Source organism: Idiotropiscis lumnitzeri, chromosome 19 (genome assembly GCF_059441095.1).
Source record: "Idiotropiscis lumnitzeri isolate Australia: NSW breed Sydney's pygmy pipehorse chromosome 19, RoL_Ilum_1.0, whole genome shotgun sequence".
Lineage (NCBI taxonomy): Eukaryota > Metazoa > Chordata > Actinopteri > Syngnathiformes > Syngnathidae > Idiotropiscis > Idiotropiscis lumnitzeri.
Window position 1 is genome coordinate 10,007,743 of NC_142409.1, and position 26,582 is coordinate 10,034,324.

A 26,582-nucleotide genomic window follows, 5' to 3' on the forward strand; every position below is an offset into this window, starting at 1 on the left:
ACAGCAAAGGGAATTCCCTTTTGGGATCTTTTTGTCTTTCTTGCTCGGTTGCTTCCGTATGCCTCGGAAAGCTTGTTTTGCGTAGCTGCTGTTTGTTTTTGTTTTTGTCTTTTAATCCTGATCTGAACTGTGGCCAACCATTCATTAAAGCAAAATAAAAGGGAGGGAGGGAACGCTTCTAATGTGTGTGTGTGTGTGTGTGTGTGAGTCTAATTAAACTAATGGGAGTGCGAGGTGGGGGTTATGTGGACCCAAAACAAGAGCTTGCGCTAACTAAACTAACCGTTTTTTGTTGCCCGCATCGTCTTCTGCCGCCGCATTGTCATCGCTCCTGAGAAGCTCACCTCCCCTCTGCGGATCACGAGGAGGCTGACAGTAAATGGGTGACTGCGGCTCAGGCTCGCATGAGATTTGGACGTGCGTGTCCCAAGTTTGCTCACGGGAATCAAACCAACAGCGAGGTTTTTCCCAGCGGGGGCATTGATGCGCTGCTTCCTCTTGCCAAGAGCCTCAAAGACTTTGTGCTGCTGTCATCCAGTTGACATTTTCATGTTACGGACAGCACGCAATCAACTAGTTTGCGCAGCGGCGTAGCGATACTTAACGGTGTGTAATTTTGACTTTCATAGTGTGCTGGGGGGGTGGTGAATGGTCCCTTCTGACTCGTCTTGCCTCATTTTACCATAAATTGCAAAAAAAAAAAGTGTAATTGATGCCCCCCAAAACGGTTTTGAATTGCTTAATAATAGTTTAAATCAGTGCATCTCAATTATTATATTATATTATATTATATTATATTAAAAAAAAATCGTCGGAGTGCCCATGTATGAAGACTCTCCTAAATTCCACCAACAACCCGGACTAAACCTAGCTCCGCCCCGACATACTAAGCTTGTCCCCGAGGCAAGATTTATCACGTCAAAAATCTTCCTTGTACTAAATCTCTAATCAGGAAGTGCTTTGTTACCATCTGAATCATTTACTTTTACTAGCATCACAACTGACATAAATGGAGAATTTCCTGTCATTTTTGGCGAATGTTTTTTGAGAGCGTTACATGGAGGCTCTATTAGAGTTTTAATACCGCAACGCTCCGAGCTAAGACATAGCAACAGGATATGCTAACGTTGGCGTGCATGTTTAATTTTTCTTGCCGTGCATCCTCAAATGTTAAATTATCGGGCAAGGTTATTCTGCAGATAAGACAGAGGTGTAAAGCTTAACACCTTTTAAAAACCCGTCGCGATAACCCTCACCCCATTAAAAATCGGCACCTTCACCCTGCAAATCGCATCCCCAAACCTTTTTTAACAATGAATTGGAAACTCATCATTCATCACCGCGGTTGTCTCTCCAGAGTTTCCTGTGCGCTTTGCCCAGTGCTGATGTAGCGAGGAAACTGTTATTAAGTGTACGGCGACGGCTGCCAGTGCGGCTCGGCCAAGTCGTTCGTCTTTAAATGCTATCATGTGAGCTGCTGTGGTTTCACCAGCAAAAGCTCGGCGAGATCGCATTCCGTCTTGATTACCTGGCCGGACTTGGTCTGATGCGGAGCAACGCGCCCGGACTTTGATGGCCTCCACGGCTCGTTAGAAAGACACCTGGGCTTGTGCCATGCGGCCAACAGTTGGCGGGGGATGGTAGAGGTCCGACCAGGTGTTTCTCCACCGCCGTCATCTCTCGTCATGGCCTGGAGCCAACTGGCGGTCACATGGCATCACGGCGGCGCTTCATCACACCTCATTGCGGGGGGGCTTTCGATTTCAGCTTCTGGAGCTATTTGAGTCAATGATGAGACTTAATGAGGCTGCCATGAGGGCATTAGTTTATCGAGCGGGTTTTTTTTTGTTTTTTTTTTGTTTTCGGGGCTAAAAGTCAAAAGCAAACATTCTTCCTTACTTGATGCTTGCAAAAAAAAAAAAAATTGTCCGTAAGACTGCTGGGATCTCGAAAAAAAACTCAGTTACTGCTTACCTTTTGTGGAGCAATAACACGTTCAGATTTCCCTTCTTTAATTAATTGCCGTGTAAACATACTCTACGATAAGTGTAGCTCCTTCAGCAGCTCTAAACATTATTTGTTGTCATAAAGCAGAAACGGTCTTCGGCCCACAGACAATAACACAATAACGAGCGGTCTTGCTGGTAACGACTCATTAGTGTCCATCTCTTGTTTCCTTCTTTCCCTTGCCCGTTTATTTATCTATTTCTTTATATATCTCCATAATTGGTCTGGACGCTCACTGGAAACACTTTCAAAGCAGTCAGGGCCAAAGAAAAAAAAAACGGCTGCATTCGGGAGGATGACTTGGGAAGCCGACGCCGATTTAAAGAGTTTTATTTTCTTCCGCAAGATTTGATGTACTTGAAGAAAAGGCGCCGTTTTGTTGGCCCACAGGTCACATTTGGGCAAAAGGCAAACTCTTGTTGCGCTTGCTTCGCGTTCTTCGGATATTCATGACCTCGCCGCTTGCCTGCTCGCTCTCCACTTTTTGGTTTCTGCGTCCATCTCCCTTGTCGCTTGCCATTGATGAGACGGCAGGGCCCAAGACAAATGTCCCGCAGGCGTGAAAGGACACTGACCCGGCACTCTTGTGGCGCTATTAACCTGCCAGGCTCTTTTTCTTCCAGTGTAAACATCACCCCGCCTCTCTGACATCCATCTCCCTCGTTGAGAAGAATGGCGGAAGAAGTTGGCCGTAGCTCTGCCTCCTGGTTGTTTCTTAGCGAAGGTCGAGGAAAGGTGTGACGGGGCCAAAAGAAAACCGTGAAAGATTCATGGGTGTCTTAAAAAGTGGGAGAATCTTCATCAAATCTTCTCAAGCAATTAAACGAGCTGCTGCCCCTTTTCTTTCATTTTATGCTTTCCTTGACCCACTTGTTCACGACTCATTACCGCTCCAGAATTCCGTAATGACTCCTCTGCCGGACAATCTCTCCCATCTGATCCAGATTGGAAGTGTCCGTTCATGAAATATTTTCCCGCTTGAATCCGACGACTCGGAGAAGCTTTTTGTTCGTCGGCGCTATTCTGGGATGAAACCTGCCTTGTGTCTGCGGTTGATGTGTTTAGAGAAGTCCTTCCTGCTCGGACTGATAACTCGACGGCGCTGTATAAATACTGAACTTGATGCAAAGTAAGTCTAATCCAGTCCTTGAGGATTCGACTTTAATTACAAACATCTTCGCTTCCAGTCCGTTTGGGACGGATAACGCACAGGATGAGCCCAGAAACCCGCATTGTCAAACCTCGTTAAAAGCGCAAACCGAGCAACGAACCGCAGACGTTCAGCCCGTGCGGCTAAAAACAAACATGGCTTTGTGCGTTCCAGAGAACGTCAGTGTTTAACATCATATACGTAGTGCTGGAGTTCCACCGGACCGTCAACATAAGCCATGAAGTTTATTTGGAGTGGTCGCTATGGAAACGCTTCGGTCGCCATGAATTCCTGGTTGAAAATCGGTGGTGGGCAGTCAAGACTTTCTCTGCTGGTCTAACATAATCAAGAAATCATCATCATATTCTTAACATTTATATATATCCTAGTGTTGAATTTTTTAGGTGAGAGTTATGATCCAATCAGAATTCAGCGTGTTGCTAGGCAGATTTCATAATACCAGTCGCATGCACTATTCATCCATAACTAACATTGCCTGATATGTAAAAACAACATTCACTCGTGACTAGCTTGTTTTCTGTTTTGCTGCCGTTTCGGGGACTTTCAACTTCCATGTTTCCACCGTAGACGGGAAGCCGATTTTGTGGCTTCAAAATTGTTTTGCGTCCAGATCTCCAAGTCTAGACGCCACCCCCCCGAGCACGTCTTTTGCCATTCCTGCTCCACCTCACAAGTCTACTGTTACCAGCGTTAATAAAAGCTAAACGATTCCCCAGTGTGTAAATATTTAAGTATGCTTTTTATTTTTTTTTTTGCCGGCTTGAATTTACGTGCGGAATAGGTCAGTCGTGATTCTTGTTTAATTTCCCTCACAAGATGTTTCGGGAAAGTGGAGTAAAGAGCCTCTTTACAGATATTAATCAGTTTTGCGGGGCGGTTGTGGTGTTTTCTTGTCTGTCATTAGGTTTCTTGTAAGAAATTCAAGACTGAGGCTTGGCATTTCCATTCCTCCAACATAGAGAACATTCCGTGGCATAGCCAACATTTCCATTCACTTTCAGAGTGGCAGGAAGAAGGCGGGAAAGGCCTCGCAAAGCCATCTTTGTGTATTTTATGACCTTTGTTTTCAAGGTTTCCTTCCTGTCAGCTTTTCCTTTTGCTACGGTGTTTCCTTCTTGGCGGCCGCTCAACAACGCCCCCCCCCCCCACCCCTCCCGTTTCATGTCAAGACCAGACCAGAGCCACCGGGCAGCCAAAGACATGCTTAATCCATTTTGTGGACGGTGGAAAATGGCGTATGCAAAAAAAAAAAAGGTTGGCAAGTAAACTAGAAAATTTGTCAAGTTCAACCTAAAACTGTATCGAATGATGTGATACATTTTCCGTTTTTTTACCATGCCTATTTTTTATTTTTTTTTGAAAGGTGTTGAACTGCACAATTGTCTTTTTTCCATTCCCAGCAAGCTAAGCTAACATGCTAAATTAATTTATTTACTGCCATTAGCGGCTAAACACATCAAACTCCATTTTTTTTTTTTTTACTCGGCTAGTAGTGAATGATTTAACAATTGACAACTTTTTTTATGATACTCATGCGAGACCATGGCGCAAGAAAGCTAAGCTAACAAGCTTAGCTAACAATGCTTTTTGTCATAAGTGGTGTTTTTATTTTTTCCCGATAAATTGAAAGAAAATTTATTAAAAAAAATTATTTATTTTTTGTTCCCTTTTAAAAAATTTACGAGGCTGAATGCAGGCCTTGGATGATGCTAAGCAGCCATCCACATAGTCAAATGAATTCTTCCAGAATCAAAGGTCAATGCCGCTATGACCTTTTGGCCTCAATCACATCCCCGTTGAGTCCGTCAGCTCTGACAGCTTGATAGAGGACTTTCGGCGTACAACCGGCGAGAGACTTAATTATAGTCCCGATTGCACTTTGGATTTACTGTCCAGCGTAGCCGTAATGCGCGGCTTACTCGCTATCAGCTAGCTCCCAATTAGGGCCGACCAATCATGGTCGCCTAATCACGTCTTTCCTCCACGCTCTTTTGGGTAAACACAATGTCGGTTCGCCAAAACCAAAGTTTGAGTCGCCATTGTCTCCTCCCATTCAGACTAATTTATGGTGTCGTCGCCGAGAGTAATTGCAGAGTCACGGTGCATAAGTAGCAACTTTCTTAACGACGTATGGCAAACTAACTAGAGCATCACATCGCAAGCAGTTTTGACCTCCAGCAGATGCGCCGAGACGATCATTTTGCTCTACCGTTATGACCGTCTCGGGATTAAATACATTTTTATAGCCGACTGCTTTGTTGTGTATGTGTTTTTATTTTATTTATTTATTTTTTTTGCGCTTGCTGCTTGTTGCAGCTGGCGAGGCTTAATGAGCACCGTGTTTTAGAGCAAACCAAACACTAAAAGTTGTGGCTTGTAAACGGCAAACAATGCGCTGAAAGATACTAAAGTGCTGCGTTAAATCTGAGGGGGACCATAAACCCGGATAGTGATAATTTCCAGTGACCGCAAACAAACCCAATCACAGATTTGGACATAAATCCGCCCGTTGTTGGAATCATCGGATCATTATTAAGACAAGACTGCGTCGATGTATTTTTTTTTTTTTGGTCTGTTGGGTATGCACGAATGAGAAGGAAACAAGGTGTCGAACGGCGTGCGCTATAAAGCCAGCAAAAGACATCAAGATTCCAATAAACAATCGTTTTAATTGGGAGCGGTGAGACCTTCTTCCGGCTTAAAACCGTACCTCGTTAAAAAGTGGTATTTATTGCTGGCTTTTCGGTTTCCTGCATTCCTTAAAAAGAGAAAAAAAAAAATCACAACGGAGATACTCAAATGGGTTCTCCGATGCAGCTTTGCGAGTGGGTTAAGTTGATGTGTGCGAGTCGACGTTATAGGGAGTTAACTCAACGTAACAAAATAACAAACGGAGAAAAGTGAACAAAATAAAATGAAAACAAATTTAAGAAAGCCATTTGAAACGACGCACAAAACAAATTAAAACGAACTTGATTGGAAAATTCCGAACTATTCTAACCCAGGTGCGAGATATCCAAGGTATCCATTGTAACTCCTCCCACATGACTCGAGTCAGCCAATCAAATGATTTAGTTTGAATCCGCTTTGCGAGTGGAGCAAGTGGGTGCGTGCAAAGTTTTAATTGAGGATTTTAATTGATGGTGTTATTTTTGTGTAGGGTTGGCTCATAAGTTTGCATCATGTCCTCCCTTGGAGGTTGTGTGTCCCAGTAAGCTGGATTCGCTGCTGCTTTGATCAGCCAAGAGTCCCGTCGCTAATCCTCTTGAGCTGTGGATGTTTGCCCGACACACACACACACACACACACTTTTTCAAATTGTGATTAAAAAACAGACGGGAAGCTCCTGCCCAAAAAAAAAAAATGTCAGAATAAATTAGATCGGAAGTGACGTAACGCTTACATGTGCAACTTCTGCTTTTCCCAAATGTTGCGAGCCACGCAACACCGTTCCCCGCCCGTCAGACGTCACAGCAGCAGCAGACCTCATCTTACTTGCAGTTCTTCACTTGCAAAGATGAAATTGTTTATCATTTTGCTTCGAAACATGAAATTTGGTTGTCATGTCTGTCGTGAGTTCCACAAAAAAAGCTTCAAAAAGTCTTTTTCCTGATTGCTACCAATTTCTGAACTGCATTTATTAGCCACTCGAATTTGCATCTCCCCGTTGACGTTGCTGTGCCCCTTTTTGAGAGGTTAAAGTTGGATGGTGTAGATTTAATTAAAAAAATTTAATCATTGACTGCGATGATGTCGTTGCACAATTTCGCATCATCTCTAATTCCTTTTTTTATGACGGCAACAGGACACAAGCTTGGATTTGGGATATGTAAATACGCTCACCTAGTCAGTAGCCCTCATCTTTTAAATAGCTCACAGGGCTTAGCGGCAAATCGCTTTCGCGTTGGCTTTGAGCGCTAATAAACAAGCCGATGGGCTTTTCATCCCGATGCATTCTGGAGAGTGGAAAAGTGGCGCGAGAGGAGGGAGGGAAAAAAAAAAAGGTGAAGGAAGGAAGAAAAGGAACGCTACTCGAACGTCAGTTCAGGCCCTCCTTGCATTACGTCACTGGGATGCTTCGGCACTGATGACATCGTCGACTTTGGGGAGGGTGGGGCTGTCCCTGAGGATGATCTCATTGGTAACCAATCGGACCCGAGCCTGCTAATGTCTTGTTCCCGTCTCACCGTTATGGAGCTGTGGAGCCTCTATGTTTAACATTACTCTTGGCACCCATATTTATGATCATGATAAAAATATTAGGCTGCTACAATACTGCAGAAATTTGAATATTTTATATATATATATATTATTATTATTATTATATATATGTTTGAATATATTTTTATTTGTTTTATTTTAGCCTTGGCATATTGAATATTTCATTCACTACCAGCCAATTTAAAAAAAAATAAATAAATAAATTAAAAAAAAAAGCTGTCAATGGCAGTAAATTAGTTAAATGTCATATAAAGGCTAGAGTGAGTCTATCGATCGCATTTATCAGTTTTCTCTGGATAAATAAAATGAGTCGGGGAGTGGCAAGAGCACATGAGGTGGATTTGCACAAATCGAACAAGAGCCAGAGCAATAATGCTGAAAATTCTGTTCAATTCATGAATGACTTGATAACATATTTTGCTTATTAGAAGGCATTGTAAGTTATTAAATTAGTTATTCAAAAATCATAGTTTTGAAATGTAATTTAAAAAATCCAATCCAAGTGAGTGTCATCTTTATTTTACACTTGACACATTTTAAAATGCTCGTGCTTACTCAATTCATGCTACGATTTTTTTTTTTCTCAAGCCTTTTCTTTAAGCGTCTGAATTCAGACATTTTTATTTAAAGTCGCCTAGCTGCCTTTTTTTTTTCTTTTAAGATCTTTAATCCAGATATGAAGCTTCGCTGCTCCTCAGTGGTCTTCTGACCTCCATCCTGAGGAGCTTAAAGCTTCCTTAGGAAAACTTCAGGCAAGGGAACTTCTCGGCTCCAATTCCGGGGCGGATTTCCTCCACCCGGCTGCAGCTGTTCCATCCATTAAAGCCCCCCCGCCCCATTCCTCCTTAAACCACCACCACCCACACCCATCCTCGACGCCACCAGGCCTCGCTGCGTTGGCCCAGAGACTACCGTTGCCACGGGAGACCGCCGAGGCATCTGAGTCTATAGGCACACTCGCAAGTTAATGAAGAGCACATTAACAACCACGGCGACTCGTGAGGCGGTGCTTGGTTAATGAACGACAAAAGGCTCCTAGACGGACTCCCTGATCGCTTCACGGCATACTCCGAGGCATTTTACTGAAGACTTGAATCGGACAATTTACGAAGTCGTTTGCTCGTCATAGTGAGGGAGATTCGCTAAAAAGATGCGTTCGAGGCTTAAAAAAATGAAAAAAATTGTATATTAAATCGCAATTGCAATATTAAATGGGAGGGTAAAATTGCAATTAAGATTGTTTTTCAAAATTATAACGCTGTTCTTGACTCTGAGTCTGCTGTGTAAACAAAACAGGAAGTGGCTTTTAATCAAGGGGAAGATTCAAAGGGTAAAGGCGACTCAGTTGAAGCGGCCTCAGGCTGCACCCGATGTAGAGTTCATTAAAATAAATAAATAATTCTCACAAAAAGCAGCAGGTGATTCAAAGAAACTCTCCAAACCACTTGTATTTAATACAGAGCACTTCAGTTTCTGTAGCATAATAGTGCTGTTTTTTATTTTTCAATGAAGCGTCATACGAAACCATTGAGTAGGCTTTTTTTCTTTTCTTTTTTTTTTTCTTCCGCGTCAGCAGTTTGTGTATCCACAGGCTTAGTTGCGCGCCACAGTTTGGCACGAGCGCGGGGATTCATTCCTGCGTACAACCGGCAGGTGGAGGCTCGCCAAGCCCGATGTTCATAGGCAAACTGCATAATTCACTTGCAGATCCTTTGTGATGCTGTAAGAGAGGCGCCGGTGGAAGGAGGTCATTTTTTTTTTTTTTTTCATTTCCATGTGGAATGCTGAGGGCAGGAAGGTTTTGGGCTACAGGCTGTAATTTCTGGTTGTGGTTGGATCCGATGCACTCTTGAGAGCAGTGCTTGTCAAACTGGAGTCAAAATAATTGGAAAAGAGTTTTGATCTTTTAAAAGAGTGCCTACCTGCATACTCAACCATGCAACCTTTGCTTCGTGCCAATTCGAATCTCTGATACTAAAGGAAGTTGGGCAATTATAGTTTACTTTATTACACAATACAAAATGATCTATAGTTTAAAAAACTAAAACTAATACTAAAACAAATAAAATCAAAAAGCGAGCATTTTATAAAATATTAAAAACTAATGAAAACTAAGAAACCCACTCTAAAAACTAATTAAAACTCACTGAACTTAAAAAAAAATATTTAAAAAAAAATCATTTGCTGTATTTGTTCACCAAATTTCATTTGATTTCAACATTTTTATTCTGCTAGCTACGCGCCATCTGCTCCTGAAAGCAACAAGCCTAAAGCCTGTCCTACGGCGGCATTAAAACATTTGTAAGTCGCAGACACATGGCCAACAAAAACACTTAAGAAAAGTTCCCCGGTGAGGGTGAAGAGCGGGCGCGCGCCCTCTTGCGTTTCGTCATCAGCCGTCAGGTGCCGAGTCGCCGTGCCCTCGGCCCGCCGCTCCCAATTACATGGCCCACAAACTCCCCCATTGATCGCGTTGCCTTCCCCCGGACCGCCGTGAAGGTGCGCCAATGTCGCGCCTTCGCCCGGCGGCTTTGGATCGATCGCGGCCGCGATGGGCCAATGAGCTCGTGAGCGTTTGCGGTCGCCTTAAGGAGAAAGACGTGCTCCTAATATTGCGTTTAAGAGCCGACATGAACAAAACAACAGCATCTGGGTTCTCCTACGAGGTCCCTAATTGGGAACAAGTGCTGTTTGGGCTTTGGTGTTGATTTGATTAGGCTTCATTTCGACTTCACTGGCGGACAAATTTTCGAGATATGTTTAAACGTGGCTCTGAAGAGTCCCTTTTTGGATCCAGACCAAAGCAGAACACGATTTATTGTGTGAACAGAACTCACGATTGGCCCAGGGCAGTCTCCCATCTTCAAGATCAAGCTGACGGTGATCTTCTCATATCCTGAATACACTGAAATTGTCGAAATATAATTTTGACACCCGTCCATGTCTTTTTCAGTCAGACAAGTACCGGACTGGTTTTCCCAAGTGTCCCGAACTTCAAGCTGTCTCGTAATTGATTATTTTAAACAAGCCAGGCCCAAGTCTGTTTTTGAACGGGCTAACTTGATTGTTTGGCGTGCATCAGAGTTTAAGCGATAGCGTTCATATAACCTATACTGAAGTTAAGCATTCAAATCTTGTGAATTTCTCCTTTGGCCCGTGTCTGTTTCTACCGAAGTGTACTCGAGAGTCACTTTGCCAGTGGATCAAGAGGTCCAAGTCTTCAAGTGCTCTCATTTGTCTGGTTCAGGTCGTCGTGTTCACACAGACGGAAAGACCGTAACTGTCGTGAGTTTGTAATGTTCGGACTTCTCCTTTTGACCCTGGCCCATCTTTGGGTTGTTATACCGAGCTTGATTGTTTTTTTTTTTGGTAGTTCTTCAACCCTGAGCCTTGTCTTTGGTTGTGCATTCCAGCTGCATCCCTATCAGACTTTGCTTACAAATGGACCAACGTCTCGCATACCAGGGTTCAAATGATGGCCTTTATGCTTAACCACTCGGGTTTTCTTCGAAACAAAATCCAAGGAATCAACATGACACCTGTTTGTATTTTTTGGATTCGGCCGCAAGAGTGCTGACTCCGCTTGTGTTGACATACTTCATGCTCGCCGTCGATCTTTTAGCCCGAGGGCGAAAAGAGGCTGGTCGCACTTTGTCCTGGAATGCAGTTGACTTTCTAAATCCCCCCAGCAGTCTATCCTGGGGCGGCGGGGCAGGGCCTATCACCAGCCCCCCCCCTCTTTTCTTTTTTTTTTTTTTTTTCTTTTCCCACGTGAGCTGCTCCTGGAATCTCAAAGTGAGCCAGCAAGCAGCCAGTCAGCGGGTCAACCGCAGATTTGTCCCCACTCGCCATCGCCTTTGTTTTTTTTCTTTTTTATCTTTTGCGAATGCTGAAGGTGCAATGGAGGAAGAACTGGCAGATGAAGATTGTTCTTGTGCGGAAGGTAATGAGTTTCTTCTCCTCACATGCCACTCCACCGGTGAGCGCAGTTCATTCCGAGTTTGTTTTGTCTGCCGAGTGTAATTTAGTGAGCAGTGAGGGGGAACTGTTCGGGAGTTAAAAATAGGTCTTGGAAGTACACGAGGCATGCTGTGGCCCTGATTTAGAGCAGGGTGTCGGGTGTGGGGGGGGGGGGGGAGGTGGTTGTTGCGTTTGGGACCGCGTTGCCGGTGACAGACGCCTGGCATCGTTATGCACCGTCGCCGTTTTTTTTCGTGTGTGTTTACCGATCAAAGCTGCGATTCCTCAAAAGATCCGCAGTTAGAACTCGAACCAGAAGGAAGGAGGCTCATGAAATTTGCATAAGGTTTCCCCCAATTTGCTTTCTTGTCCTTACTCACGAAGCTGCGTGAGCGCCGAGTGCGTAAAAAGCCGTGTTTACGCAGAACGAATCGACTTCTTCAACCGCCCAAGAACTGAGCATTTAGCGACATTAGCTTCATCCTGTCAACTTTTCCGCGGTTTGACATTTTGTTTACACGGATCCATCCACGGCTGGTATTTTCGGAGAAATGGGCCACGATGATGATGTGTTTCTTGTGCTGTCAACCGGAGATGGCGTCTCTGCGCACAAATGCTCGGACGACTGCCAGACAACCGGGGTGGTACAAAAAGTAGAAAACTCTCTGTGGTGACAATTGTCATAAATAGAAACCCTCCCACCAAAAGAAAAATGCCGTCGGTTCCCGTGGTGGCGCTGGTTGACAGTTGTTCTCAACGTCTGAATAACCGTTGCTGTGACAATATTGTTTTGAGCAACATTTCAACATTCGTTGCTGTCACACAAGTCTAAAATCAAGCTAAAGTCAAACTTACTGTGAATACAAAATAATTTTTCTGAGTAGCCTGACACGTTCCGATTTGGACTTGTAAATGCTCAGTCACGCGGTATTTTTGGATCGGTTTGCCTTTTTATGTCTGAGCACACCATGTGAAAGTTGGACCCGGGTTTTGCGAACTGTCGTCTTGACCGTCACTGGGGAAAAAGTACTCAAGCACATATTGGAGGAGGCTTGCCGAGGAGATTCGTCTCCCGATCACGTGACCAAACCCAGAAAACAGGGTGACATTTCCCCGAGGGCACTTTGACATCATCTTCAGTCGACAGCAGGGGGCGGTACTGGACAAAATGGCAGTGCCACTGCGTTTGATGAAAAAGGATGGCTTCATCTGCTTAATGCTTATTACACAAACATCATTAATCAGAATAAATTTTAAACTTGTAAAATAAATTTATGATTGCAAGAGTTCCCCTTTAATGCGAATAATTGTGAAAATTTTCAGGAGGGGCATCAAAAGCTTGTGTATTTTCTATTTGTGGTTTGCGCTTGGCCGCTACCCCTTTGTCACTCTTTGTCTATGTTCTTGCCTGATAAACTCGCGGGTCGCTGAGTTCATTTAAAGCTCGGAATAACATACCCTCTTCATGACCCGCGTGAGCGCCAACAATAGTTGCAAACAATCTCTGTTAATGACAAAACATCAGCGTCTTGACCTCATGTGTTTTTGTGCCCCCGTCACCCTCCACCCTCCACCCATTCAGAGCAGACCAAAAGCAACCTAAGGGTCACCTCCCCCGACGACGCCGAGCACGCCACGCGGAGGCAGGCCTCGCCAAATGGGACGCCCGCTTCCAGGGCAGACGCCAAAGGCAGCGGCCGCGCCGTCCCTCGGAGACACACGTTAGGGGGGGCCCGCAGTAGCCGAGAGATCCTGGCCATGCAGCCGCCCGACATGGACAAGAAGAGGGAGGCCTTCCTGGAGCACCTCAAACACAAGTACCCTCATCATGCTTCGGCCATCATGGGGCACCAGGAAAGGCTGCGGGAACAGGTACGAGAAGGAATGTCTTTTATTGATTTGTTTATTTATTTATTTTAATTTTTTGGGTGTAAAACGCCTGGTTTTGTGGCAGCATTTTGCTGAAATTGCGAAAGATGCGTTCTCACAAAGGGCAAAAAAATTAAATAAAAGTAACTCCTCCCCGACAGTAGTTGGCGCTATACTGTGGCAGTTTGACATGTCGTCAATCATCATCTACCTCAGAAAGAATGATGGGCTTCACTTGGTCACGTTGTCCGTTTGTTTGCACCGGCTCACTGCAGACAGAAGGGAGGGGCCAAGTGAGCGTGTATAACCGAAATAATCGCGGTAATGGCGACGTTGGCATTCGGCCACGATGGACGCTCGAGGCCATATCGCCCTTGGTGGTGGGGAACCTCAGGGTGACGTGCTGAACACTCAAGTTTTAAAAGACATGAAATGTGCTGCCATGGATTCACAAAATTATGCACAGTTTGAACATTTAATCCAGTTTTTCCTTCTTTCAAAAGTGTGTTATTTAGGGAACAGAATCATATTTATTTAGTTTGGTTTTTTTTTAAGTGTCCTGTTTTTCAGTGAGATTTTTTTCAACATTAATAGGCATATTACGAGAATAAAGTTGTTGTTTTTTTCATTCACTTGCTTTGTTCTCTTTAGGGAAAAAAAAAACCCCACTTTGTTTTCATAACACTCTAAAGATTGATGACACAAGTGTGCACTTTTGCTGCTGAGTGCAGCAAAAGGGACTTTATTGTCGAGAGCTTGTCAGACAGGTAGGTTCAGTCAGCTGCAGCACGGCTGGGGTGGAGTCATGGCGGTTGCCATGGCGACGCCGCGTGATGTCACCACTGGAGGGGGCTCGCGTTTGACTTGTAGCAGCCTGCGAGAGACAGAGAGAGAGAGAGATAGAGAGAGAGAGAAAGAGAGAGAGACGGAGCGAGGGAAAGAGCCCGAGAGAGGAGAGAGGTGCCGGGAACGCGCGATGGTCGCACAGCAGAGCACGCACATGGATTATTCCATTCTTTGACATGACCAAAACAACTTTTTCCGCACTCCTTCTGCAGCCCATTGTCGACCACTGAGGTAGGTTGCAGTTGTTTTCGCTTCTGTTGAGTCCAAGTTGTACTCGCACGACGTGCGCGGACTCGTTTGGCAACTTGCACGCTGGGCAGGTGCTGGTTGCCTCCATTACGGGAGAAAGAAAAAAAAAAAAAAAGTTGTTGTTTGGGTTTTTGTTGTCAGGGGGTCGAAATCAGGCGGCACTTTGTTGATTATTGCGCTGTTTTTACGCCAATTGTTTGCTGTTTTGTTTTGCGTTGCGGTTGCATAGAAATGAACAGGGTTCGACAAAATTGCAATAGTGCTGCCATTTTATGTTAAAAAAAAACCCAACAACGACTTGATGCTCTTTTACTGTACAATATATATATTTTTTTAAATAATAATAACATAACCCAAACTGCGACTGCTGGCGTGGCAATGTTTTTGTGTTGTGCTCATAATTATACAATTATGTCTAATGACCTCCTAGTGGCAGAAATGCATTTTTAAGTTGGAGCTTTACGTAATGATTTTAGCTGAGTGTCTTTTTGAATTCGTTATTAATTAATAATAAGATTTTTTTACTAACTTTTGCGGTTATCTTTATTAGTTGGAGTAATACTATTGATTTTTATTCATTATTGGCATTTTTAAATAAAGTCAAGAAATTACATTTATTTATTTGCAATGTCAAAATGCCAGTTGTTGGATTTTTTAAAAATTGTTTACCTTTTAATATATCGTTTATTTCTGTATTTTGTATACTTGTCATTGCATCTCATTTATTCTGTTTTATGTGATAGTTGGTTTAATTTTATATTCATTGTTTGCACTTATTGTTATTTTGCTGATATTTAGTTGATGAGAATTAGATTGTAAATGAAGTGATGCAACATGAGGAGGCATGGCAGTCTGTGATAATAGTTCATAAAATCGTGTTGATTCATTATATATTGTTTTGATTTGATCATTTATTATTTCATTCAATACATTTTTACATTCTGTATTTTTAAATTATATTTTTCAGTCAGCAATAAGTGGTGTCACATTGCGCGATTTTTCAAGCAGGCCTGACTGGAAGTTTTCCCCACACCGGCGACGTAAGCGTGCCGACCATACAGGAAGAGCAACCCCGCTGGCGATGGTGCGTGCCTCGCGGGTGAAAAAACAAAACGCTCTCAGGAGGTTTGGGTTACAAAAGACGAATCAGAATTTCAGAAAATGCCAAGATGCTATCGTGCACGTAACTTCCCAAATTCTCACCTCGAGAGTGTTTTATTTGGGTCGTCGTTTATGTATTTGTCTTCCTCACAAAAGCTCATGGTTTCATTTCCAGGCCATGAAAGACACGGATCAGTGGAGATGAGATAACATCCCACTAGCAAGACCATCACCAGCTAACAGCAACAGAACCGCCTGACCGCTCACAAACGCGCACACGATTCCTTCCTTTCTTCCGCGCGTGTGTGTGTGTGTGTATGCGCGTGCGCCTTCGTGTCTGTGTGTGATGAGCCATGAATTCCGAGGTGAATAGTTCTGTTGGACACAGTTGAGCGTCCATTTTAAACGGGCTGCGAACAGGTCTCGGTTCCCCAGGATGTGATCACGAGTTGCCTACCTGTGCAATGTGGCAGGTGAGCTGTCATTGCGCTGCGTTCAAGTACGGCCATTTGGGCGGGACATCAAAGCCACACGACGATCTGCAATCCTGATGTTTGTCGTTTGAAGATTGTTTCCTGAATGATATTTTGAAAATGAGATTTGAAGCATGTCGCGAGCCTCGACGTCCACCTGCCAGAAGCAGAGTAGCACTGTGTTTGTTTACGCAGCACATTTCCTTTTACCCTGTGGTCATATTTCCTTTGTGTGATCAAATATTTATGCATTCGGTAGCGATGCCTCTTAGGTAGGACCAGTTTTTGTGTCTACAGTGTCACCTTTCAAGTCAATTTGCTGTCATTTTCACAGCTCTCCATTTAATTTCGGTGTGTTGTGAATTTTTTATGTTTTTATTTTTTTTTGCCGCAGCAGACGTTATAGGTAATTTAAACACATGGTTTACCTTTTGAAGAGTTGTAGTTAGCGAAGGAATGAATTTGCTTCCAGATTGTTACGACCAATTCTGTTGTTCGATAGCTAATGACGATTGCTCACGAGGAACCTTGTCTTATTTTGAAGAAAATCTCAACTTTTCCGTATCTGTTTGCCTGAAATACAAGACCAGCTAATCCTGACTTGTGTTGCCGGGCTAACAAGGAAAAAAAGTGTGCAGCATTGGAAGGAGCTCAGACCCGATTAGCTTCCCTGATTAAGACACTTGTATTGTGTCGTGTTAAAAAAAAAAAAAAAAAAAAATGCCGTCTGGCTTTACTCGTTATCAGCGGCGATCAGATGCGGGCCAATCATCGGGCCTTCTGTCAGGAGGGGCTTAACCCCAGAGACACGCCGGATTAGACGGGGGCATCGGCGCCACCGCACGCGCCGTTTGCCCTCCGCCGTCGGGGTGCCTACACTCACCCCCGTTAACCTTAAAGGGTCATGGCGACATTTTTTTTTTTTTTTTGGGGGTGTTGCCACTTGTTTGTGGTGGTCCAAATCATTAAGATGGCTTCTGCTCCAGATGTTGGCGGTCGGACCTGAGATGATTGCAAACAGGCGCTTCGCTCGGAACCGCAATGATGATTGTTCCTGGTGTCGGCAAAAAAAGGAGGACAATAAAAAATGGTTTCCTGCGGGAGTTGTAGCTCATCCCAGAGGAGTGGACGGCGTTTTCTCTCTGACCTTGACGATGATGAGCATTAACAGGGTCTTAGAGTCCACACAAAGAAAAACGCGCGGGGGAGGGGGGGGGGGGTGATCCAAAAGACTTGAGATTCTTTGCAGCCCATTGTGATAAACATAGTGATTTGCCGCAACGCTGGAAAAATGAAAGAAAGTCAAGTTACAGGGATTCAAAGTTGACTTCCAGCGAGGTAGCCTGAGGAAATTGTAAAACTGCACCCGTAAATTTGGACAACATAACTGTTAATGAGCCTCACGTGTATATCAGCAGTGGCATTCGAACATAAACCAAAGTTTTTTTTGTTGTTTTTTTTGTGGCTCGGCATCTTCAATTCTCAAGTGTTTGCCTGCCGCCCCGACATCTGGACTCCACCTTGAGCCGAAAAGTATTCGCTTACTTCAAAAGGCAGAGCGGAGACGAGGCATGTTAGGGGTGTCTGGATCGAACCTGCTTGAGATTCCTCCGAAGAGAACAAAAATTGGCAGTGAGTCGGTGGGAATCGTTTGAATTCTGATTCTTTCGCATTGAAATTGCGGAAGTCGTACGTTAGCTTATCTTGACAAATCGAGCTACGTTGGCCAACGCTAGCTTTCAACGAGATGTGAAATCTGACTTTGCTTCTGATTTTAGCGTTGAGAATAAGTGGAGCAAGAAAAAAAAAAGAAGGTAGACGATTCCCCAGATAATATGGAAGGGAACTGCACAAACAAGTTTGATTGTTCAGGTTGTTGTCTTTGGTTGCGAGTTACTTTTATAATTTGAGGAAACAAAAAGGAGACTCGACGATGCATTTGAGATTTTTTTTTAATTATTTTTGCCCCCCCCCCCCCCCTTCTAATCATGTTAAATCAAATCTTCTTTTAAAATGTTCTCTGGAGACAATCCTTTTTCACCCGAGTCGACCTTTTCAAATAAACAAAACGTTGTGAAATAGGAGCTTCACTCAGTCTGAGTGAATGGATGGGTGTGCTCCTTTTTTGTATTCCACCATCCACCGCTTTGCGCTATCCCAGCGTTTGCGTGTTCATCTGGACGAAAGCAATATCAAAGGGCAAGTCCGGACAGATCGGCGCGCCGTCGCCCCTGTCAGCAAATAGTTTGCGTGTATTTCCTTGATGGAAGGTAGCGAGAGACGGAGTTCATACCCCGAGCCAATGATCTACAAATCTTTATGGTTTTCCAGGCTGGAAACTTGTTTGGGGGGACTGAATTTAAAAAAAAAAAATGTGAGGGATCATTTTTCCCAGGATCAAGTGGTTTGCTTTGAGTTTTTGAGTATGGGAAAGTCCGTGTGCACGTGTGTGTGTGATGGCCATCACCTGCTGAGTGTCTTGCATAGACTCCGCTCTTATCTCCGTGGGATATGAGTTGTATCTCTTTATCTCCGGACACGGGAGATCGCTGCCCGAGCTGAACACGGGTACGAGTGTTGAGAGGCTTTTTGAAAATGTACAAGGAGGAGAGGGGGAGGGGGGGGGGGGGGTTTGAGGTGAACCAGAAACTAAAGTTGTAGCGAGAGAGTCCGACAAGGACTAAAACAACACCCAGAGGAAGGACCGGCCGCGGCTTTCCTTTCACACGTGGACGGAGATCCACACGCTTCTAGAAAGTGAAATGCAAAATACGTTCATGTTGTTGGGTGTGTAGCGGTGTGTCATTTGAAGTATCCTCGGACTCAAGGGCAAGCTGGAAAGTCTTTGAGATCTGTCGTGGCGCTTTCTGAGCTCAGGTTGCCATCGTTTTCTATTTTGGCGCGCCAACTGCTATCACGTTAGCATGTTAGCAATTTGTCATTTGAATTGGTCCGTGACGACAGGACAAAATGTCAAATCCTGTCCTGTCTTTGCCTCTTATGGAGTCAGATTGCTATCTTGGTCTATGTTAGCAATTTTCATTTTAAATAGTCGACAGCGTGAGATGTAGCTCAGATCTTGTTCAGTTAGGTAAGTGTGCAAGAAGGTAACAGTCAGCCATTTTTTTTTTCTTCACTTCTGTGAGCATATTTGAAATACAATCGCAACCCTCCGAAAATGTTAATAACAGAGCCATTGAGTGCTTGCTGTTCCCAGCGGCAGACATATCTGATGGTTATGCAAAGTTGACTCTTGAAACCCCCCCCCACCTCCTCCTCCCCACTTCCTCCTCACTCATTGGCTGGAAAGGTTGATGTCTGCCCGTGATAACCGCGACTAATTTGTATACGCCTGAGAGCGTGAAATCGATTGGACGGCGTCCGCTCAGACGTCGGAAATGTCAGCCAGGTCGACAGGCACTCCATTGTCTCTGTCGTTACTGTTCAAATCTTGAATGACTGGCACCCCAAAAAAAAAAAGAAGGACTCTCCACAAGTCACGTTCAGCCGTGACACTGGAGACTAAAGAGTAATTCCCATTTAGGAAGCAAATTAACGAGTCGGCGCTAGTCAGAAAGTCCATCAGGGCAGTTTGGACTGCAGGATTAGAAGAGGAATGCGTCGCAGGAGGAAGCCACAAAGGGAATGGATGACGAGGGGATTTGGTCGTAATGTCATTAAGAAAGACAAAAAGGTCTGAACGCCGACTCAAGGCGTGTCCGCTTGAATCAGAGAAACTTTGCCGGTGTTTACACTCCAAAAATGTCACCGCTGGATCTCTTACTTGTTCTTTTTTTTTACCTTGACTTCTTCTTGATGGGAATAAAAAAAAAAAAAACCTGTTCGCACCTGCAGTGAAATTCCACACGGGTGATTTCTACATCTCAGGTCCAAAATGTATGTAATGTTTTTCTCATGCGAGTCTGACCCATGGAGAATATGATATGAAGTCATGAAAAGAGCTTTTTGTTCAGTTTATTGGAGCAGCTCTGGTCCCTCAAATTCAGTGAGGCCTTGCCAATTAGCGGTTTGCGAGTCACCTCATCAAAATTTTTCCCCCCTGTGGAACCTGGTCCACTGTTTGCTTAAAAACATCTAGTTGTGATGTCTCAAAAAAATAAATAAAAAGAAAATGCGTTCAAAGCTATTAGGAACATGCAGTTGGAAGGAAAAGAAAAGCAAGCATGCCTGAAGAGACTTAAATGTGTGTTTTGCAGCATAGCCTGTTTGTGCGACGGTCACGAAGAGAGACACGCATGAGCGAGTAAAAGCCATTGTTCCAAGAAAATGTGACCCCCCCTACCCAGGACATCCTGGCAGGATTTCCGTCGGCTGCCTGCGCCACCTTATTTGTATGCTATTCAAATCTCACACGTCGTTTTGAGCGTATATCGCCACACACGCAAAAAAAAAAAAAACAAAAGCTTTCAAGCCGTCAGACGGACGGACGGACGGGCCAAGATGGTGCGATTAAAGCAAATTGCCGAGAGTGATGGTGACTGCCGCCCGGAGCTTGTTGCGTGGTTATTACGGTGTGATGTACCTGCTGACACGCTGCACAAAGCCGACGGCTTGCTCTTGCGTATCAAGATGCAATTTTTCAAACATGTTTTACTCGTTTCATGGATGCTACGTTCTTTTTTTTTTTTTTTTTTTTTTCCAGTGGCTACATGCAGGCAAGGCCGAGATCTATGGATGGTTGGTCAGATGATGCATAACTGCGTGATGAATGGATTGCTGTTTCTAGATGGATGCATGGGTCACTGGACAAATTGTTGTCGCACATGAACGGATGCACGTATCATAGCTTGATGGGAGGATGCAGTGACGGAGAATTTTTGTTTCATTCGGTGGGAGAATTTCCACAGTGGCGGTCAACAGTCTCAAGGCGTAAAATCATCCGATCAGTTTTACAAATCAATGACTTCATGTGAGAAAAGTGGACTTGATCACGCACAGCATTAAACGCGCCGGCCGTCTCACTTTTAGCCTGTTCTCGAAAATTCCAAGCTGAGAGTTTCAACGGGCACGCGTCAATCTTTCAAAGCGTTTTGCTCTCCGGTGTCAGCACACGTGTGCTTTCCAGTCACCTTTTCCTATCATCACGCGTGAACAGCAAAAAGCCACATTTTTATTCATGATTTTTAATCCCTTATGGCTAAGCATTTTTTTAATGAGAGTTATGACTCAGCAATTTGTCAGGAAAGCGTCAAATCAACGCCGGTGCGCTGCGGCTGATCAAGTAATGCGAAAAGGGATGATTAAAAAGTCCACAAAATGGTGTCGCATGTGATGTTGAGCACTTTTCAGTCGAGGCTCCGTGTTGTGTTTACATCACGTTGTTGCCATGGCGCCTGTGTTGGGTTTGATGACCATCTCCTTTTCCAATCTCTGGCCTCCCGCTGGCATTTTTATTTCCTCCGTTGTTTTCCTCCTTTTCCTTTCCACCAGTCCCGGCAGGCCATGCTCTCGTCCCTGCGCTGCGAGCTTGACATTCAGAGCTACTTGATGACGATCCAGTCGCCCGCTTGCACAGTTGGTCCCGCTCGTTTCGCATCTCTCTCTGCATCTTGTCGTGCCGTGGTGTTGTGTTCTAACAATGCACTTCACGTCAGTCGAAACAATTTCACAGTGGTCGTCAACAGCTTACAAGTAATTTATTTTTCGTTTTTTTTTTTTTTCGAATAGTCACGTCGAAAATAAATTCAAAAATAACAAACCGGTATACTGTTATATTTTAATTATTTTTTTTAGACAATCTAAACATTTAAATATGACTCTAAATTAATAATAGGATAGTAACATTTACATCATACTTTGAAACTTCACTCGACTTCTTCTTGTTCTTGCTCACAAAGTTAATAACAAATAATGGATAAATAATTGCCACGCACTTTATGTTGAACTTGCTTTATAAAATAGACAAGCATTATGTGAATATATTTTTCTTCAGGTTACACCTCAGCTGGGTTTTGGTCTGGTCGCAGTTGTTTATTGATTTTTAACAGGGGATGCTCTGTGTCGTGTCAACGTTTAAAACGAAATGTCCTGCATGTGTGGCAAAGTAGCAGCATGCACATGCAGACGTGTTTAGAGGAGTCTTTGCAAACGAAGAAGGTCACTGCATAAAGGGGCCCACTGTTCCATGACCCGCCCCCCACTCTTGGTTTCAGACCCCCCCCCCCACCTTGTCCCGGCGGTGGAGATCATTTTACCGCCATGGCACAAAAGCTCGGCGAGCTCCTTAGTCTTGTTGCACACATCGGCGTATTGAAGCCTCGCTTAGCGGAGGCCTGATCTGATTACAAGCGATGGTCACGTCTCGCAACTCCGAAATGACTTGTAGCAACTTTTTGGAGGGTGTGAGAAACGTCGCCACATTAATGTATGGTTTGTGTGACGTCGTCGCATGTTGAGCTGCCAATTTTATGACGTGGAGCTCGCTTGGCTTTAAGGAAGACGCTGGTTGGCAGACCACATGACTGGACAAGGCATGTTGCTGCTGTTGGCCACAGCTCACACTCACGCACTAACTTGACATAGCTTGAGACAATCAGCCAACCTATAGAATTAGGAATCAGGATTCAAGGATCGTTCAAGTATTAGACAAGCCCGTCTAACTTGACTTGGACTTGCTAAACCCAAGTTACAACTTGGCTAGTTTGAAACGAAGCTCCGTTCAACTCGAGTTCCAGATCCTTACGTTGCATCTTTTGTTGCTTTCAGAGCAGAAGCCCCAAGCACTGCCCCAGCCCGCAGCCCGGCGTGGACGTCGACCACCTCTCCCTCACCTCACTGGATTCGCTGGAGGCCATGTCCGAGGTGGACGCGCCTCTGGGCTTCACCCGGGGCAGCCGGGTCCGTGCCAGCCTGCCCGTGGTGCGATCCACAAACCAGACCAAAGACCGCTCGCTTGGTGAGTTGTGGATCTCGACCTTGTTTACAGAGCTTTAGCCAATTGAATTTGGTTGACTTTCTTGATTAAAAAAAAAAGAATAAAAATCTTTTGGTTACTGACTAGCGCAAAAAGCTAAACTAGAACTTTACATCGTCACCAGATTTATTTTAATAGACTCATTTGATGATGTTGGCCTGAATAATGATTTGTGGCAAATTCATTATCTTGTGCCAGTCTAAAAAAATTAAATACCCGTCGGCTTTCATTAATTCTCAATCAGATAAAATAAATTTTAAAAATTAAAATAAATAATAAAAAAAAAACACGATTCACAGTTTAAGTCAGTTCACAATATTAGCAACGTTATGGCAACCTGTTGCTTTGTGCATAAAAATTAGCTAGCATTTTTTTTCCCAAGGTCATAAAAGAGGCAAACTAGTTTGTTTGATTTGCAAAACACGTTTTGGATAAAATTGACAGTAAAAAAAATTCTCTTACTCTTTTACATTTCATAGTCTGTCCTATCTCCGCGCCCCCCCCAAATATTTTCGGTAAAGAGTAAGTAGTTTCAGCACCTCTTCAAGTTGCTCTACATCAGGAAAAACATTTAGCGAGGCCTTATGGTGTTACAAAAGGGGTGGAGTGAAACGGTGCTTTACTGCCTCGTCCCTCCCAGAGTGTCTCACACACACACACACACGCATAAAAATTCTCATCCCAAAAAAGTCTGCATTAGTTCTGCTGTGAAGGGAACATGTGAGTATCGAGTTTTTCTATTTTCTCACTTTTCTTAACTTGAAAGGGGGATGCTAGAGCTCTCCAGATGCCATTTGTTCCGGAAGTCGGCAATTTGCCGTGCCCAACTCAACCCCCCCCCCCCCATAACACCCTCTCGAGCCGATCACAAACGGACGCCATTCACCTTTGTGGTCGTTGCATATTCATCGGCGTCGGCTCAATGGTGCCCTTGTCGCGTCAAACATCTGGATGCCGAGTGCAAACAGAGCAGCTCTCAGGGGGGGAAAAAAGTTGTTCCCCACCAGGAATAGGCAATCGCAATCTCACGACATCTGGTAGCTTTTACCAGCTCGCCGCGTCTATCACGTCACACCAAGTCAAAGCCCGTTTTGTTTGTTGCCCTTCGATAGAAAGTCCACTTCACTGCAACAATTCCTTTCTTCTTGAAATCCGATGCCGCGGCCAATTCAGACGACAAGATTCTCTCTTTCAACGCAGAAGATCAGTGCAGGATCTTCAAAAGACATTTGATTTCAGGCCACTATTGTTTGTACAAGTGCTGCGTGGGCGTGGCCAGACATTCTGCGGCACACATCTGTTTTTCTTTTGTGTTTTTTTTCTCCTAAATCGCAACACAACAGCCAGTTCAATTCGGAGATTCGACGTCCGATGGGGAGCACGCAGCCCCGATAAAAAAAAAAAGTGATAGCAGAGTGCTGTGGAAAAGTTTGGCAAATAAACAGCTGGAAGCAAGCCGTTGGAATCTTTTTGAAGAAGCGTTCCGTGATTTGGCTCTCCCTGCCCCTCAGGCGTGCTCTACCTGCAGTACGGAGACGAAACGAAACAGATCCGCATGCCCAACGAGATCACCAGCATCGACACGGTCCGAGCCTTGTTCGTCAGCGCCTTCCCGCAGATGCTCACCATGAAGATGCTGGAGTCGCCCAGCGTGGCCGTCTACGTCAAGGACGACATGAGGAACATGTACTACGAGCTCAGCGACGTCAGGTAACGACCGATGCCGTGATTGCGAGTGTCGATGTCGCCAGACGGACAGAAAACAAAGTTGTCGTTGTCGTTGCTGGATGTTCTGAACTCCTGTTTCCATGCCATTTGGAGTGAGCCCAAATAATTATTCAGCCAGACAATTTAATCAGCAAATAAGAACATTTACGATTGGCAGAAATTCGCTGTTTTTTTTTATTTTATTTTTTTAAATACATATATAACGTTCTGCTTGTAATTCACGTCTTTATTCTTGCAATCGTTAAAGGATCATTTTATTTAATTATGTGCATGAATTGAATTCAAATAGTGACAAAATAAATGACGTTTTAACTATCTCATTTTCGGGGGGGGAAATTGCAGCAAATATATCCTTACAAATCTCTTCATGAAATAAATGCTCAGTGGGCCAGGTTAAAGGACAACGCGCACTCCCAGTCTACTTTACGTAATCAGCCTTTTTGTTATCAACCAATACACATGATAAGCAGAACCACTTCCAGTGCCATGTGTACTTTGGGCTTGACTCTTTAATCAGGGCTGTAAAACTTTTTTTTTTTTTTTTTTTGCGCTTGCTAAGTATTGGCACAAGCGTCCAGCCCCTCATAGTAAGAGAAGGAAGCGGTCGTGTTAGGTGTGGATTTCCAAGCACCATGGAACGTAGCGGCAGATTCTCTGCACCCGTGTCAGGATACGTGCCGCTGGCCGGGCTCATGAAGAGACGGAGCAAGCAGATGCCGCGTCGGCCGTATTCTGACGGCGACGCCTGGGCTGCCTTCTTACCCTCGTTCGCCTCTACTCCTTACAGGAACATCACGGACCACTCCTGCCTGAAGGTCTACCATAAGGACCCGGCGCAGGCCTTCAGCCATGGGCCGCGGCCGGCCAATGGCGACACCAGGGTGAGTGCACAGCTGATTTTCATCATCATCATCATAAATGCAACAGGATGGTGTGAAAGCCAGGAATATATTGGAAAGTACAGGAAGAAAGAAAGTAGTAGTAGAAGTCCTCTTTCTACTTATTTTTGAACAAATGCAAGCAATAAATGAATTTATATTACAATAAAAAAAACAACAAACTTCATCCCTCACACCTATTTGCACCGAAGGAAAGGAATTTAACTAACCATTTTAGACCGATTGGGGCTTTTTTTTTATCCTTTGAGGAAATGAAAATATTCAAGGAGCACTTTGACACTCTTCAACTTTAAAGCAGCACGCCGCTCAAAATTAATTTTTCCTTCATTCTTTTCAGCTTGCCGAAGCATTAAAAGTGCAAATACGCCAAACATTTTAAATTGGGCCACTGAAAATCAACAATGGGCCGCTAATGGGCCACGGACCGCACTTTGGACACCACTGCCTGCCACCACTTGACAAATTTGACAATTTAAACCGATGAAAAAAAAAAAATGCTTCGTCTCCTTTACGTTTCAGAATAGTCATGAACGGTTATGTAAAATCCAGACGGGGAAGCTTGTAAACAACACTTTCTTATCGTCATCGTCGTCGTGAAAGAGATGGTGTCACGATTAGCTCTGTCACTGTTTAACCCGGCTGCACTTGACACATATACAAAGGTTACGTGCGCGTGAGGTGTGCACGATATGCGCGTTTGTCAATCGATTGCATCATTTCAACGTGTTCATTTTGCACAATCCCGTTTTAAACGAGACAACCATTTTAATAACCGGCTGATGGCAGCTTGTATGTTTGAGAGGACACTGGAAACTCGGAGGAGTCTTAATTCAAACCAAATGCGAGGCCTGTCATTTGCCAAGCGCTGTTGTTCGTGCGCTTATTCGACAAGCTCCTTTCTGTGATCTCGAGGCGGCGAGAGATTTATGCTTATTGTGCAGCCAAGTAGCCAAACGTGGCTCTTACTATATATGGAATCATACATGTGAAGGAAATACTTTTGGTGCATTTTTTTTTTACATTTTTTGTGTTGTTCAGAGTGTTGTTGTCTGATTGCAGTTAGTTTCATAAAAGTACATGCAACTGCAAAATCGACTTAAGTCAGGCCGGTTGAAAGCAACTTG

At 44.2% G+C, this 26,582-nt stretch overlaps 1 protein-coding gene across 8 annotated transcripts in view; it reads left to right on the forward strand.

Moving 5' to 3' along the window:
* Window positions 1–26,582, forward strand: part of LOC148318429 (sickle tail protein homolog) — a 67,689-nt gene that overhangs the window by 26,776 nt on the left and 14,331 nt on the right. For 6 of the 8 annotated variants that reach the window (XR_015839881.1, XM_088282642.1, XM_088282639.1 and 3 more), the window contains 4 exons: window positions 12,942–13,231; window positions 22,624–22,813; window positions 24,343–24,541; window positions 25,347–25,440. Coding sequence is in view for 7 of the 8 variants with exons in the window: in XM_088282642.1 (XP_088138768.1) it covers window positions 12,942–13,231; window positions 22,624–22,813; window positions 24,343–24,541; window positions 25,347–25,440 (773 nt within the window). In the remaining variant the exon portion in view is untranslated. Of the gene's footprint in view, window positions 1–11,202; window positions 11,343–12,941; window positions 13,232–14,044; window positions 14,306–22,623; window positions 22,814–24,342; window positions 24,542–25,346; window positions 25,441–26,582 lie in introns of those variants that run through there. The other 2 variants (XM_088282643.1, XM_088282645.1) reach the window with 2 other exon arrangements.